General features: G+C 32.4%; 1 protein-coding gene across 2 annotated transcripts; it reads right to left on the bottom strand.

Moving 5' to 3' along the window:
• Positions 1–891: 891 nt before the first annotated feature.
• On the bottom strand, positions 892–3,086 carry LOC133698129 (protein FEZ-like). 2 transcript variants are annotated; one of them, XM_062120957.1, is made up of 3 exons: positions 2,648–3,086; positions 1,942–2,246; positions 892–1,817 (listed from the first exon to the last, which is right to left on the bottom strand). In XM_062120957.1, exons 1-3 carry the CDS (start codon positions 2,826–2,828, stop codon positions 1,101–1,103), a joined length of 1,203 nt encoding a protein of 400 aa, XP_061976941.1. In that variant the 5' UTR covers positions 2,829–3,086; the 3' UTR covers positions 892–1,100. The 2 variants fall into 2 exon arrangements, with proteins under 2 accessions (XP_061976941.1, XP_061976942.1); XM_062120958.1 differs by having other exon boundaries at positions 1,942–2,243.
• Positions 3,087–15,671: the final 12,585 nt, after the last annotated feature.

The following is a 15,671-nucleotide window of genomic DNA, read 5'->3' as shown; positions in this document are numbered from 1 at the left end:
GTGATCGTGGTGCTTTATTTACTAGTAATTTCTGGTAAGAATTCTATACGTTGCAAGGGACACGACTCAAGATGTCATTGGCATACCATCCGGAAACCGACGCACAGACGAAAGTTGTAAACCGAAGCTTCAGCAATACCTTCATCACCTGTCCTGTCAAGCACCCAAGCAGTGGAGTCATCATAGGAGAATGAGAGGTTTCGCAGAGCACAACACCACCAGTTTCTGAAGATGGGTTGTTGGTGTTGGAGCCCATATCTGTCAAGGATTATAGGTGGGTGAAGCAAGGGAGCAGGCTAGAAGCTGAGGTATTAATTCACTGGAGATATCTGCCTAAGGAGGAAGCTACGTGGGAATCAGTTAAACAGATGGAGAATTAATTTTTCACTTTCAACCTTGAGGGCAAGGTCGAAGCCCCAGGGTCGGTAAATGATAGATCCCGAAGACTCAGGAAGCCTAATCCAAGATATCTTGATGACTTGATGTATTGACCGCAGAACAGGAAAGATCAAGTCAGAAGGATGTTAAAGCTGGAGCTGGAGCTATTCAAAAGGAAGGAAGTCATGAACCAGATGCTTGTCTTTAGGTGCAGGGTTAGGAAATATTGTTAAGTTTGTTCAGAGGTTAGTTGAGATTATTAGGGAGATAATCTTTGGTTGATTTCTTTAATTAAGTCTTCAGGACAAGTAGTTTAGGGGAGAATTGGATTGTAATCATGGTGTTATCTCTGGCCTAAATTGGAGAGTTATTTAGCAATTTAGTATTCTAGTCTGACTTAGTTTCTGGGTTCCATTAAATGATGTTGTCCTTTGTAGCGTATTTGTGATGAACTTCTCTGCCAAGTAAGGGAAAGAAGGTGAAAGGGGAAAGAGAGAAATAAGAATAAGGAAATGAACATAAAATAAGATAAATTTATTAGCCTAGAGTTGTATACTTGGAAAATATGAAAACTGTACAGTAAACAAGAATACAAGATACATTTCCGAGGCTAGCTACTAGTTCCACTAATCATTCAGAGCCTGAATATATTTGGAAATTATTCTAGAGAAATTAAAAATGCTACCTAAATCCCATAATTCTTCCGCGTATTATTAGAGGATTTAAGTATTACATTTGTTTGTGGAATAAGTGGTGGACATCTCACTGTGGCAGGATGGTGAATCCCATGCCAGATTAGACTTCCATGCATCAGCCAAGTTTGAAGGCAAGCTGAAGGGAAATCCAATCGATCGAATAGTCCCCACCAGGTTATTTTCATGAATTGAACTTGGATTCTTTCTAAAACCTGCCTCATCATCTCCTGTACCCGTATTACCTTGCATTTCTTGAAGCAAATTGATCGAGAATCCATTGAACTGCTGCTGTGACCCTTCATATTCTATGCTCTCAGAAGTTTTACCAGCTTCACCTATCAAGGCAGGGTTCAAGAGCATGGAATGAGCATCATCTGTAGACTTTATGGGACCCGAAATCTCGAGTTGTGAACATAAGAAGTTGTTGGAAAGGTCACCATTTGATACAGGGCATGGATATGATTTGTAGACTGCGGGATTAATAGGTTTGTAAGAGGGTATGTCTAGAACAGAGAAACTAGCAGGAGAGGCCTGCTGGAAGTCACTATTGGAGCCTATATGGAAACTTGATCCTATTTCAGTTACGCAAGACATGTTCTCTGAACAGAACTGAGGGAAGTGTGCCCCTAGAGCAAATAAATCAGAAGCAGTAGTGTCTGGTAATGGAGAGACCCAAGAGTGAGAAAGAGCTCTTTGTGCCATAGAATTGGTTTTCTTGAATATCCTACAAATAGCCCACGCATCCTACAATCATAGGAGAAAAATATTATTCATATTCGCAAAAATAATAATAATAAAAGTTTATTATCGAGAAGAAAATGAACGGTATATATTTTGAAGTACAGTACTGAAGCATGCATAACATTACATTTGCAGGAAGGCTTTTGTCTAGGAGCTTCTTTGGTGGTGATGGTTCTGCAAGAGAAGGTAGCCGAAACTCGTGCATCATCCAGTCAGTTTTGATCCCTTTAGCTGCTCTACCTCTGTAGAACACCAGAGACTTCTTCAAACCTATGCACTTGGTGCCATCAGAGGAATAAATGGGACGGTCTGTTCCAGTCGCCTTCCAAAACCCAGCTCCCGTAACTCGATTTGGCCTTGCACTGTTCCTGTATTTACGGTCCCTTGGGCAGTAAAAGTACAACTCTTTCTCCCCTGTAGTTGCCAGCTCTTCTTGTAGAAAAAAGGAGATCAAGAAACTACTCAATAAATAAGTTGAAATATTTAGATTGAACTACTCCATATGCCAAGCTTGGCATAAAGTATACAATACTGTCAAAGTAATATTTACTTAAAAGTTAACAAGTTAAAATCATGATGCTGAAATTTTGTTTGCTTCCTAATGAAAGCTTGACAAAAGAATCTTCCAAACATGAAGATCATTCAAATTTTGTAACTTACGGACTCGATATGCTTTCAGAAGAAAGATGCAAGGAAATTTCTTACACTGACGAAAAGGGAGAGGAAAACAAGTTTGTTTTACATGCATGCAAAAACTAATTACTCAGCCCTAAATCAAACCAGTTGCCAAAAGAAAGAAAATGGAGAAAATTGTAAAGGGTTGCGTTCCTTACTTGGAAGATCCCAGGGATCATATTTATAAATATCAACTTGCTTAATCAGCTCAATAGGAAGAGATCGCTGCTGTATCTTTCTTTTGAGATAGAACCCAACAAGCTCTTCATCAGTTGGATGAAACCGAAATCCAGGCAACATCACATCATCAATCTTATCAACATCATTCTTCTTGTCCATCTTCCTCCTCTCACTTCTCTCTAAACCTTTCCCTTGAAGTAGTACACTAAATCTAGAGAGAGGTGAGGTGGAGAAATTAATTAGATGCAGTGCTGGAATCTAAATATGAAGTGAACCTAAGTAGAAGTAGGTTTAATCGTGTTCCTAAATCTTGAAATTGAAGAAGCTGTTGGAGAAACTAATCCAAACCCAATATTGATAATCTCAAAAACTGTTTATTATAACAGTACGTAGTAGTGGAGCTAGCTCAAGCTGTGAGGAACATGAAACTTAAAAGAGAGCTATAAGTAAACAGAAAAGAAGTACTTGAGTTTTTACTTAATTAAAAACCAAATTCTATATGCTTCCTGAGAAGGGTTCTGCCTCCGAAGCTTAAGCCGCCATTTGAGGATGACTGCAATGGAGAGTGTGTTTCTGCGACAATCACGATGACTTTGTAAGAAATATTTGAGCTGAGCTATAGCTATTTAAGCTCATGACTTGTTAAAAGGAAATTGTGGTTTTTGATGGAGCTACCTCATGACTTGCTCTCTCTTAAATCCAATTTAAGGATCTCAAGAGACTACAAAAATAGCAGTCTTTTGAGATTTGTAAACCAAGTTGTTAATTTTCACTCTTCTTGGATTAAAAAAACGCTCTTCATTTTATCTTCAACAAATCAAAGACAAAATGACAAACCAAGCTCCCAATGTCATACTTTTTTTTATTTCACTTTGTAAAAATATTCATAGCTTGAATTTGTTTTTTCTTTAAATTATTGGAAGAGGTCTCTTGATAGACCAGGTTCCAACATACAAAAAAGTTTAAATTTATATTTAATTCAATGCATGAGATTCTCTGCAAATTCTCCTGAGAAAAATTATCTATTTTGGTTTCCCTTGGATCAAAAAAATTCCCTTTCCATTCTTTCGTAGACCTTCCATTCCATTCTTTCTGCTACATATGAACATGTGATGAGTCATAGCTGCTAGGTTTGGATTTTATATATGGAGATTCCTCAAATGGGTTATTAAGTACTAAAATAATATGGAAAGGGTTCCCAACAGGGCTAACTTAACCTAATTAAAAAATCAGTAAATAATTATTTGACACTTTGAGAGGACATACCCATTGCCAATATCCTTAATTTTCAGGGTAGCTCATAAGTATCCACCTCCAGCATATTGAATCCACTGAACTAAGAAAAGGCTCCAAAGCAACTCCATTGTAGCTTTTTTATATGATGAAATTCAGAATTTAACTATATATATACATTTCTAAAAAATATAGGAGCTCTTTCTTGAAAATAGCTCATTTGATAATAAATAATATTTTTCCTTTTGTTTTAATTGTTTTCAGCTTGTGTATATTATTCATGGCTGTAAGCGAACATTTTTCTCAAGTGAATTTTCTATCCTTGGTTGGAAAAAAAAAAGGGGGGGTTCTAATTACTTAAAATAATTGGAGGTACGCATGATCAAGTGGTAGAGATTTTGTCATTTTGTAGTAAAGCAAATAACTCGACACCATTATTAATATAACGAAAAGAAAATAAAGGTAAGACATGATATAAAACAATAAGCTCATAAGCAGCAATTTCCATATCCCTGAAAAGTTTTCCTGTATCATTTTCTTATAAAATAATGCTACAGGTATTGGCAGTGGTACTCTTCCTACAAACAAAACAAAAAAAAACAAGGTAAATTTACTGTGTGACAAATTTTACTGTTAATTTGTATAATGTAATTACCATTTTTCCCTTCTAAAAAAATTAATGACCATTGTTTTGAGAGTATTTTAACTTTTTTACAAAATTTATTTGCCATTAATGAATTGATTAGAGTTAGAGTTGTCCTTCTACTTCTTTAAAGTATTATGGAATAATATAAAATTTTAGATCGGACATTAAAATGATTTTTTTGTCATTTTAATTTTTTACATAGTAAAATAATTATTATTTTTAAAATCAAGATTTTGAAAACTTGAGTTTTATTATGATTTTTTTGTTATTATGATGTTGATAGAGTAAAATTTAGTTTTTTAATGAACATAAAATAATATTTTAATAAAAAAGTTGTCAAAACTATTCATGGATACAATGTGATTATCATTTTACTCTTTTAAAAAAACAAATGGCCTTGATGAAGATATTTTTATCTTCTTGCAAGGTCATTGATCATTATCTGAATGATTGTGAGTAAAGTTGTCTGTTTATGTTGTTAAAGCACCATGGAATTGCTTATTTACTCTTGAAACTATAATTTTTAGAAATAACATCAAGGGTTTTTTAGTTATTTTTTTTGCAAAATATAATAACTCTATTATCTTTAAAATTAAAATATTTAAAGATTGTATACAGGGGCTTTTAAATTTTTTTCATTATGGTTTTATTGTTATTATAAAATTAATTTATAGCAACTTATCCTTTTAATAAACATAAAATAATATATATGTTAATCGAAAGAAACAAATTCTATATGTTATCATCGAACTAAAAAATTGTAATGAATAGATCAATACTTATATCAAATCATAACTTCGACAAGCCAAATAAAAAAGAAGAAAAAACAATCTTCAACAGATAAAACAAAGTAAAGAACATATTGCAAGTTTTCACATCTGTGAATACATAGAAAATAGTAGTATTAGTCATAAGAATTATACTATATTTGTTTTATTAATAATCGGTATTTGTTGGGGAAAAAATCTCATTACATTTATAAGAGAACATGGAATTGTGATCTTATTAAGAATGTATCCAGAGAGCCCTTATTAAATTAAAATTAAAAATAATAATTGGTTTCATTCGTGGTTTGTTTGTTTTTTTGTCAATTATTGTTTTTCATTCACATAAATTTGTTTTTTAATTTAATCTTTTCAAATTAAGTTAATTTGAGATTGAGATTGAGTTTGATAATTTGATTCGATTATGTTGATATGAGGTTCCCGCGATGTCAAAATAATATCTCGATATTGAATTAATATTTAATTTTACAAAAATAAAATCTTATTTTATTATTTGAGGTAAAGAAAAATAGATGGACATTAATTGAAACAGGAGGGAAATAGCCTTTGTTGTTTTAAGAACAATTCTGCTTATTTTTTCGGTCACTAGCTTCCCTCTTTTTTTTGAAGTTATATGGGGTTCTCACGATGTAAAAAAAATATTTTTATTGGGTTGTCCAATTTTACAAAAAAAAAAAAAATTGTTTTGGATTTTTTACTTATTATAAGATGTTTAGAGCCTAAAAATGAATTTAAAGAGGTTTTTTAAATGTTTCTTAGATGTTTTCTAGTAAAACAAATGATGAAAATAGGTTTTTATTTTTTTTATGGAGGTGTTGAGCATTTTTTTTTAGCCACCAAAAGTAGTCGAAGACGCACTCGTGGTGATGAGTTATCTCTCATTGTAAACAACATGTTACCTAGTTTGTTTGAATAGATAGGCAAATGATGTGTTATTTTCCCATCTAAGAAGGAGAAAAAAGACTAGACACACAAACATGGTTATAGCCGGTTGCACTTGCCAACCTAGCCTTGTGTATCTAGGTTTTATTATGAAGGCCTTTTTTCCCTTTAATTTTCTTGTGTTTATGATAAACTGTTATTTAAAAAGTATATATCCTGGTTAAACAAAAATAGATAAAAAAAGATACACATTAATAAAATAAATGAATTTTGAATAAAGAGATACTTTTTTTTTAATTTCTATTCTAGATCTTTCAATTTTTTCAATTGATTTCAATTATAATCAAATAAAGAACTTCATTTAAAAAACCTATATATTTTTACTTATATGATTCCCAGTTTACTTTAATAGACATGTGCATTAAATCTTCATTACACAATCTTGTTTTTTTTTAATAATATTATGGCAAGCAAAGACAATGATTTGCATCTTTATTTTGTGCTGAAATTTCTTTTTTGATCCAACCCGCAATGAAATATTGGTCAACTAGCTATTATACAACTAATCAAGAAGTCACCTAATAATACTATAATAGATTGTTGGGTTAGATAATAACATTGTGGCTTCGTTCATGAAAACCACAAGAAATCAATCAAGCTAGCTAGGCCATATAAAATTAATCAACATGTTCACCAAACAGTAAGAAATTAGTAGCACAACCACTTGTTGGTTTGTCTAATGATGCTATATGATGAATAAGATTTTATTAGTAAATTTTTGTTTATATTTTTATTCATGCAGGTATGATTAAGAAATAAATAGCACAACCACTTGCCAGACCCGGTACTTGGATATGGCAGCTGCCAAGCCTAACAGCTTGGCCTAGCATGTGTTTCCCAAGGATGTCGAGCTCGATGATTTTTTTCATCGCACCTCGAGCATTGCCAGATTCGTTACACTCAAGGATTCAAACATAATACCTCGATCTAACTTCATCAATTCCATAGATTGTTTACATAAATCTTAGAAAAATTATTTCTCAACAAATAGGTTTAATTAAATAAGTCTACACTCCACCAACACCATGAGGTGTATTAAAATCTATCATGGTCTACCATATCTCCATCTCTTAGCTGGATAAAATGAGTATGATATATTTCACAATACAAATTAATATATCATAAAGGTAAAATTACACTCCAACCTCTCTTCTCTATAAAAAAACAAAACTTATGGGCTATAAATACTTCATGAATCCTTCAAAATAAAGAGTCACAAACTCTTCATACTTAGTATTTTTAGCATACATATTTTAAGAGTTTACCTCTCTAAAATATTATTGCACGTTTTCTCTCTAAAAAAATACTTAAAGATCTAAAAGTCTTCACATCCATCAAAGAGGATCTTTTATAGATACTAACCACAAGTCATCTTAGCCTAATAGGCACCAAGTACAATCTAAAATATTATTGCACGTTTTCTCTCTAAAAAAATACTTAAAGATCTAAAAGTCTTCACATCCATCAAAGAGGATCTTTTATAGATACTAACCACAAGTCATCTTAGCCTAATAGGCACCAAGGACAAGCTACTAACCACCTTGACTATGGAGAATAGATCAGATTACGATGACCAATTTATTAACTTATTATCCAACTCAGGAGCCTTGTTCCTAAGCTACTTGGATTTTTTTGGACATCATTAGCGGCATTGTTTGTGGGAAACTAATAAAAAAGCCATTGGTATCTTCCAAAAACTTGCTTTTGGCATTTCTAGGTCATTCTATGACACATAACCAATGCCCACCTAAGTTAGGATGCGAGACAAGTGTACTTGTTGCCACAGACACTCCTACCCAACCGGACCTTTAATAACTCACTAGTCGGGTGCAACTCTTCACTCAAGTCATATTGGCAACCTGAGAGAAAAATCAGACCTTACCACCCTAACAAGTCATAACATCCTCAACAATACACAATGCTTTAGAGCCATAGCCACCGGCTGCACCAAGAGCCTGTAAACAATTTCATTACCCAAAAGAGACTAGGCAAAATGATATTTATGGGAGTTTCTCAAGGTGTCACTCATGCCAATACGACACCTATGCACAAAGCAAATACTTTGAATGCACTCCCCCTAGCTATCATAAGATGGTCACAAGTAATTGTAATCATCGTTCTACACCAAGCTCTCAAGGCTCCCAAGAGCCCAACAAACTAAGAGATAGTCTATGCATGAGCATACCCAGGAGAATGTTTGTAGCCCATATCAGTGGAGAGGTTCTCTTTTGTCCAAACATATATTGAGCACTAACGTCCCTAAGAAATATATTTTCATAAAAATGAGTTTGAACAATTATGATAACTTGGCCAACTCAATGGAGTATGTACAAGAAGTGTGCAATAGCTTGGAGTTGGTTATCCAAGACCATGACTTGATGTGCAAGATACTCCATACAACCTTCAAAGGGTCTACACATGCCTGTTATAACAAATTGGAACCATACTCTATTGAAGGATTTAGTGACCTTTGCACCAAGCTAATGACATACATTAGCACTGGTATACCCATTAAGAAAAACTCCACAAAGCTTTTTTGTGTTGTTTAACAAGAAAACAAGTGTACATAGATATATTTGAGGAGATTCAATAAGGAGATGCTCTAGGTTGAAGAATTGCTTGAGCCAGTAGCCCTACAAGTTTTGATAGCTAAGAGGAGTAAAAGAATATGCCTTGTAAGAAAACTTTATACTAGACAGAAGCTTATTCAAAGTGAAGCAATTTATGAAAAATCACATATGGATTTAAGAGACCAGTTTACCACAACATGGACCTCCTAGTTTTTACAAGAACAACCAATGTGAATGACCTTCCAAGTAAAGTAATCAGGTCAAAGCAAACATTTTAGTGCCGCCTCCAATACATGTTTCCTCCTAAGAATTTCCCCCATACTTATCATTGAAATCACCTTAGAATGTATAATTCTTAATAAAAATATAAGTTTCTTTGAATATGAATGACTTATTCAAAATGACTTTTTATTTTCTTTAGATGATGGCTAGAGGTCCCTCAATACTTATTCTAGGAATATGCAATTCTTCTAAGAAGGGATTGGTATGTGGTCTTCCCAATATTATATGCATCACTCGTCAAGGGATAGACTCAGTCTCCCAGTGCTATATGCATCACTCGCCAAGGGATAAACTTGGTCTCCTCAATGCTACATACACCACTTTTCAAGGGATGGACTTGATCTCCATAGTGCTATATGTACCACTCTTCAATGGATGTATTTGATCACCTTAGGGTAACATCCTCATTATTCAAGGGATGGATCACAGATCTCCCTTGTACAACAACACTCACCAATCACCACTCTTCAGCAAGGGGCTCTCACACCTCGTAAAAAAAAACATGATAACCACTCTTTAGTGGAGGGCTCTTAAGACCCATGATAATGCTGGGAAAGCCAGTAGCTCCCACTCTCCAAATAACCTATAAATACTTCAAAATTCATAACTATAAGTTCAACCTCCTTGGGTTCTATAGAACCACTTAGGATTTGTTTTATAAATGATGGGCATAGTATCCTCAATCTCTTAGAATTTTTCTAAATACGGATTCTTGATATTTTTTGTTTGAAAGAATTTCTTTTAGTTCCTATGCATATTTTTCTGCACTTTTTCTAGCATACACCTCTTTTTTATACAAGCAAAACTTACCACTCTCTCCAAACTAGGTAATTAATTAAAGTCTTCATGCATTATTATGTCACAAAGACCGGGGAGGCCTATTGATGAACCAAGATTTTATTAATATATTTTTTTATAAATTTTTCCAAAATTACTGGATCGAGAAAAACACGTGGATATAATTTTCTTGAACTCTTGGGTGAGTGGGGCTGGCACACACCAACCCCAAGCACGCCCCAACACAAATGCAGCTAGTTCTGGTACCTGCTAGACCTAGCACTTAGGTGGATTTTTTTCGAGCTCAAAAATTTTTGTCATCGCATCCCGGGCATGGCCAAATCCACGACACTCATGGATTCAAACATAATACCTAGATCAAACACCATCAATTCCATAGATTTTTTTCCATAAATATTAAAAGAATTATTTATCAACAAATACATTTAATTAAATAAGTCTACACTCCACCAGTACCATTAGGTGTATTAAAATCTCTCATGGTCTACCATGTCTCCATCTCTTAGTTAAATAAAATGAGTGAGATACATCTCAAAATATAAGATTAATGTATCACAAAGGTGAAATTACATTCAAACTCCTCTTCATAAAAGGACAAGACTCGTAGGCTATAAATACACAATTAATATTTCAAATTAAATGTTCACAATCTCTTTATTCTCATTATTTTTAGCATATATATTTTCAGAGTTTATCTCTTTAAAATATTATTGCACTTTCTCTTTCTAAAAAAATACTTACTTAACATCTAAGAGTCCCTACATCTATTAAAGTTGATTTTTTGCAAGTACTTACTACAAGTTACATTGACTTACGAGACACCAGTACATGCTACAATTCACCTTGACTATAGATGATTACTAGAACCAATTGATTAACTAATTATCCAACTCAAAAACATTGTTCCTAAACTACTTAAATTTTTTGGGACATCATTATTATGATATCAAAATTTTTTTGGTTTTTTTTTTTTGCAATATCAAGAACTTCTTAGTATACATGTAGATATATATACGTACATATTTATCTTGTCAAACATATGGATGGAAGAAATAATTGGTAAATAGGATAGTATTGTAAAGAGTGCTGGCCAGACGCATTAGCTAAATTATTTCCTTCGATAAAAATCCGTTCATACTTCATGAAAATTAATCTTTTTTCATCAAAACAAGAATTTTTTATTTTTTGAAAATGATTAATATTGTAATGACTATAACGCTAGACACTGAGATCATAACAGAAGGCAAAAGTCAATCATGCACCTTGATTTCATAAACATTGAAACATGGAATTCCTCAGTTTCAAAATTTCTTTTTGAAGATCGTAATGTTTTTTACAGTTTTTTATTTATTTATCAAAAGCTAACAACTTATAATCACAATATTTTCAAATTTTAAGTTATGAACACCAAATAAACAACTCTTTATCGCTGACTTCATATTAAGCTCAAACAGAGATTTTAAAAGTTTCTCATTACAAGTATTTCTCGAAACGAAAGAGTATCTATCTCACCACGGTTTTACAAAGGGGTTATAAATTAACTAGACATTAATTAGCCACGGGAAATTTTCTTTTAATCATCAATGATGTTAATCACTGTCTTTCTCAAAAAAAAAAAAAAAAAAGTTAGATCCCCCAAACTAATTAAGACAAGAAAAAATTTGCGTAGAACAAAGATGGGGTGCCAAAATCAGTGTTTCATAGCGTGAGTTTGCTCAATTTTGCCTAAGTTTGCTAACTATATGTTTTCTAGATACAAGGCAAGGTCAATGGCCAAATTGGAAGTCCAAAATGAGTGAAATTCAATTTCCCAAATATAGCCCTAGTTTAAAACCCTTGATGTCTGGTCCTTAGCCTAAGTATTCCAACCCATGCGTGCAACCCTAGTTGGAAAATGAGTCAAACTCTTGCAACCGAAGCTTCTACTTCTCTTTTTGTGTGAACATTAACCCCTTTTAAGCATAATCATGTTCCCAATGTAGAAAGTCCACGTTAAAGTTAAAATCCATCAAATGGCCGGTAAATTTTCAAATAATATTCTTAATCCCTAAACTCTACAATCAGTTCATTTAATTATGTCTTGCTAGTATTACATGGTAATTGTCTAAAGCAGCCAGCCATTCCTAAACCCAACATGTTCATAATTGTGTTTTTACTATCTTATCACGTGTTATGAAAACTTAATATTTGTTTTATGGGAAGTAATTTTTTAATTTTTTTTATGTTTGTTTATTATTAAAAAAAATTAATCAACAAAAAATACTTTATAATTAAAGAAAAATTTGGATAAGTATTTAGAAAAGTGTTTTCTTTTTATTTTGGATGGAAAATACTTTCTAAAAATTGTAAAAAATCAAAAATATCTTGTTATTTTTTAATTATATCAATTTTGATTCTCAATATTTTTATTGTTATATATTTTGTTTTGAATTCTTTTTTATTTTTTTTAATTTCATCCCTTATAATTTAATTTAATTTGATATTTATATTAATTGGGTCCTTATTCTTTTTATTAATATTTTTTCTTTTATCCTTTACTTAATTTTAATTTTTTATCTATTAGATTTGGTTTCTATTTTTTATTGTTATTTATTTTATTTCAAATAATTTATAAAATTATATTTTTTTTTTCATTTTCATCCTCTTTTTTCAACTTTTTTGTTTGTTAATTTTGGTATCAATTTTTTTAATTGCTATATATTTTTTTTGTCTCCTCAAATGCAGTTGTGTACTCAAATTTAGTTGTAGAATCTATTTTGATCTTTTATTCAGAACTCTTCCAACTCAATACTATTATTTAGAGTAAAACATAACCCAACTGGATTTGCTATTTCCAATATCTGATTAAAAAATAACATCCAAACAACTATAAACTACTAGTTCATCTCCTCTATAAACCATGTAAACCCCTTAAACATCAATGCATGAGATTAAGTAAATAAAGAGGAACCATTGGTAAGATTAAAAAAAAAAACCCTAACTTTAAGTGTGATAATACATAAGTGAATAAAAAGAGATTTGGGACCTAATGTGAGAAAAACAAAGAGGAGAGGGCTAGATTTAAAAGGCATGAACAAGTGAGGGATGAAAACAAAAAAGAAGAAGAAAAACCTGTCAACCTTAAAAGAAGAGAAAGAGTTGACGGCAAAAAAAGGAAGAAGGAAGAAAAAGAGTCACTCATTTCTTCAACACCTTCTCTCAAGAACAAACAAGAAAAACCACATCAATCAAACATATGAGAGAAACAAAAAGGTTGAGTGAGGATTTAAACACCAAAAGACAAAATAAAGTGAGGGAGAAGAACAAGAAGAAGCTGGTGGTAATAGCAGAAGAGAAGTTGAAATATTTGAGGGAGAAGGGATTTCAAGGAGCAGAAAACACAGCTAGGACAAACCTAAAACCTTCCTAAAGCAATTCCAAATGTTTTCGGATAAGTTTTATGCAAAAATAGTAGCCCTTATATTAGAGTTCTTGAGTAATTTTATGGGTAAGTTAAAAGTGAGGATGGAATATGGAAGAGAGGTAAAGAAAGGCTTGATAATGTTCTTAACCAAATTAAAGGACAAGGAGACTAAGAAAAGGGTTACAAGCCTTCAGTCAAACATGAACAAAGATAGGGGAAAACATTCTTGATACTAGTTAAGCATGCATGTTGAAATAACTATGTTGAATCCTATCATAAATTATGATGTGTTGGAAATTGAGACATATGAACAAATCTCTATTACACATATTCTTGAGAAGCCTAACCTTTAAATAAATTATATTCCCATATGTGATTATTGATGTGAAAATGAAATTCTGTAAATAATAATGACTGAAGAAAGAAAACAAATGCATGAAAAAATAATGGTTTATGTGTTGGACATTCAAACTGGAAATCTGGGTTGTGTTGTTAGTTAACTTGTGACTAGAAATTGACTTAGATAAAGATGTAATATGGAGTATTGTCTTTCATGAAAGTTTTAGAATTGGGTGTTAAATTTTAAATGGAACTAGAATCACCTAAATTGGAGCTTTAGAACTCTAGATATTGATAGAAAACTGAAGAGAGGTCAAATTGGAAAATTCTATACACCATGTGCACCGGACCTTAAACTGAAATTTTAGGCATATAGCTGAGAGAAATTGGGATAACTGTCTTCGTGAAAGATGTGTGCTTTCATGTTAACTTTCATAAGAAATAAGTCTTATCCATTTTGAGCTATAGAACTCTAGATATGGATAAAACACAAGGTAGAGGTCAGGCTATGCATTACAGGACAAACCTGCATACCACTGTATTTTGATAAATTTGAGTGTATGAATGGTAGAACTGGGTTGACCCTATTCATCCCATATGTGTTATTGTGTGTTAGCTTACTAAGGAAAAAAATCCTCAAAGGGAACCGAGTCCTACAACTCTAGTTGAGGAAGAAACACTAAACAATATTTTAGTGGACTTGTCATGTGTTGTCTAAATATATTTTAGTGCACTTACATTAAGAATGAGTATATAAACTCGTTAAAGCATATGCTGATGGGAAAATATTTGTATGGTATATAAAAAATGTCGGGCACATGGTTTTCCATCAGAGGAACTTCTGCTACCGAAGAAGCAGGTAAATGACATCTTGCTTATAATGAACTTAGCTAAATTTAAACATTTTGAATTCTTGACAAATATTGAGGATCTGAAAAGTTATGGATAAAATTTTAGGATACAATGAAAAACCCATGTAAAACACAATGCATCTTTAACCCATGTAATGAGCTTTCAGCTAATGACTCCCAGACCAGTTGGTCTTAGGGCATTAAGTGTTGAGACACCCCTTCGAGTTTAATAACTCGGGTTGTAGATACTGATATGTAGATAGTGCAATGTTTGATTCCCTTAAGCTTTTCTCCTCGCCCATGTAACAAGCGTTGGGCTAATAACTCCCAAGTCAGTTGACTTTAGGGTATTAGATGTTAAAATACCCCTTCAGGCTTAATTGTTTAGATTATGGAGGCTACGAAACCAAACTTATCTACGTTTTTATTATTATTATTATTTTGTTTTTTTTTTTGCAAATTATATACTATCCTCTTCCCTTAGTTGTTACCTTTAACAAAAGAACATAAATAATGTAATAATCCAATATGCGACCCACAATCATATGTTAAAGTGTGTGTGAAAATGAAGGTTTAAGAATATTTGTTCAATTAGTATATAAGCAGAATCAATTGATAATAATACGAGAGTTTGTAAACCTGAATATTTTAAGAAGTATTATGATAGACCTTGTTAAGAATGTTTACTAAGATGCGTCTCAAGAGTCACTTTAACAAAAGAACTCCTTGACTCTGCCATCTTAGTAAAAACGGTTTTGCAAATAGAAAACACAGTTAGTTATTTTTTTTAAGGTGTCGACTACCCTTTCCCCCCAACTAAAATGAGACATTGTCCTCAATGTCCTTAGGTAGAAAGATAAAGTATAGAAGACATCACCCGAAACAACAAACACTGATAAACCTGAAACACACTTAAACAAGTATAAGAAATAACAAAACAAAAAAATAATAAAACAAAAAAGACACAAGGATTCACAAACGAATGCTCAAATCCAAGCTAAGCTTTTTACGACTTTCCTTAGTTGACCAATGTATGCAACTCATAGAGGGATGAAAGATTGTAGTTGGTTAATCAATTGTTCAGCAATAGCAGCAGAGATTATGATTTGTCGTGCCGAAGATGTTAGAAATTCCAGTTCCATAGCTTGATCAA

Source organism: Populus nigra, chromosome 7 (genome assembly GCF_951802175.1).
Source record: "Populus nigra chromosome 7, ddPopNigr1.1, whole genome shotgun sequence".
NCBI classification, from domain to species: Eukaryota; Viridiplantae; Streptophyta; class Magnoliopsida; order Malpighiales; family Salicaceae; genus Populus; species Populus nigra.
This window is presented reverse-complemented; position numbering and strand designations above follow the sequence as displayed.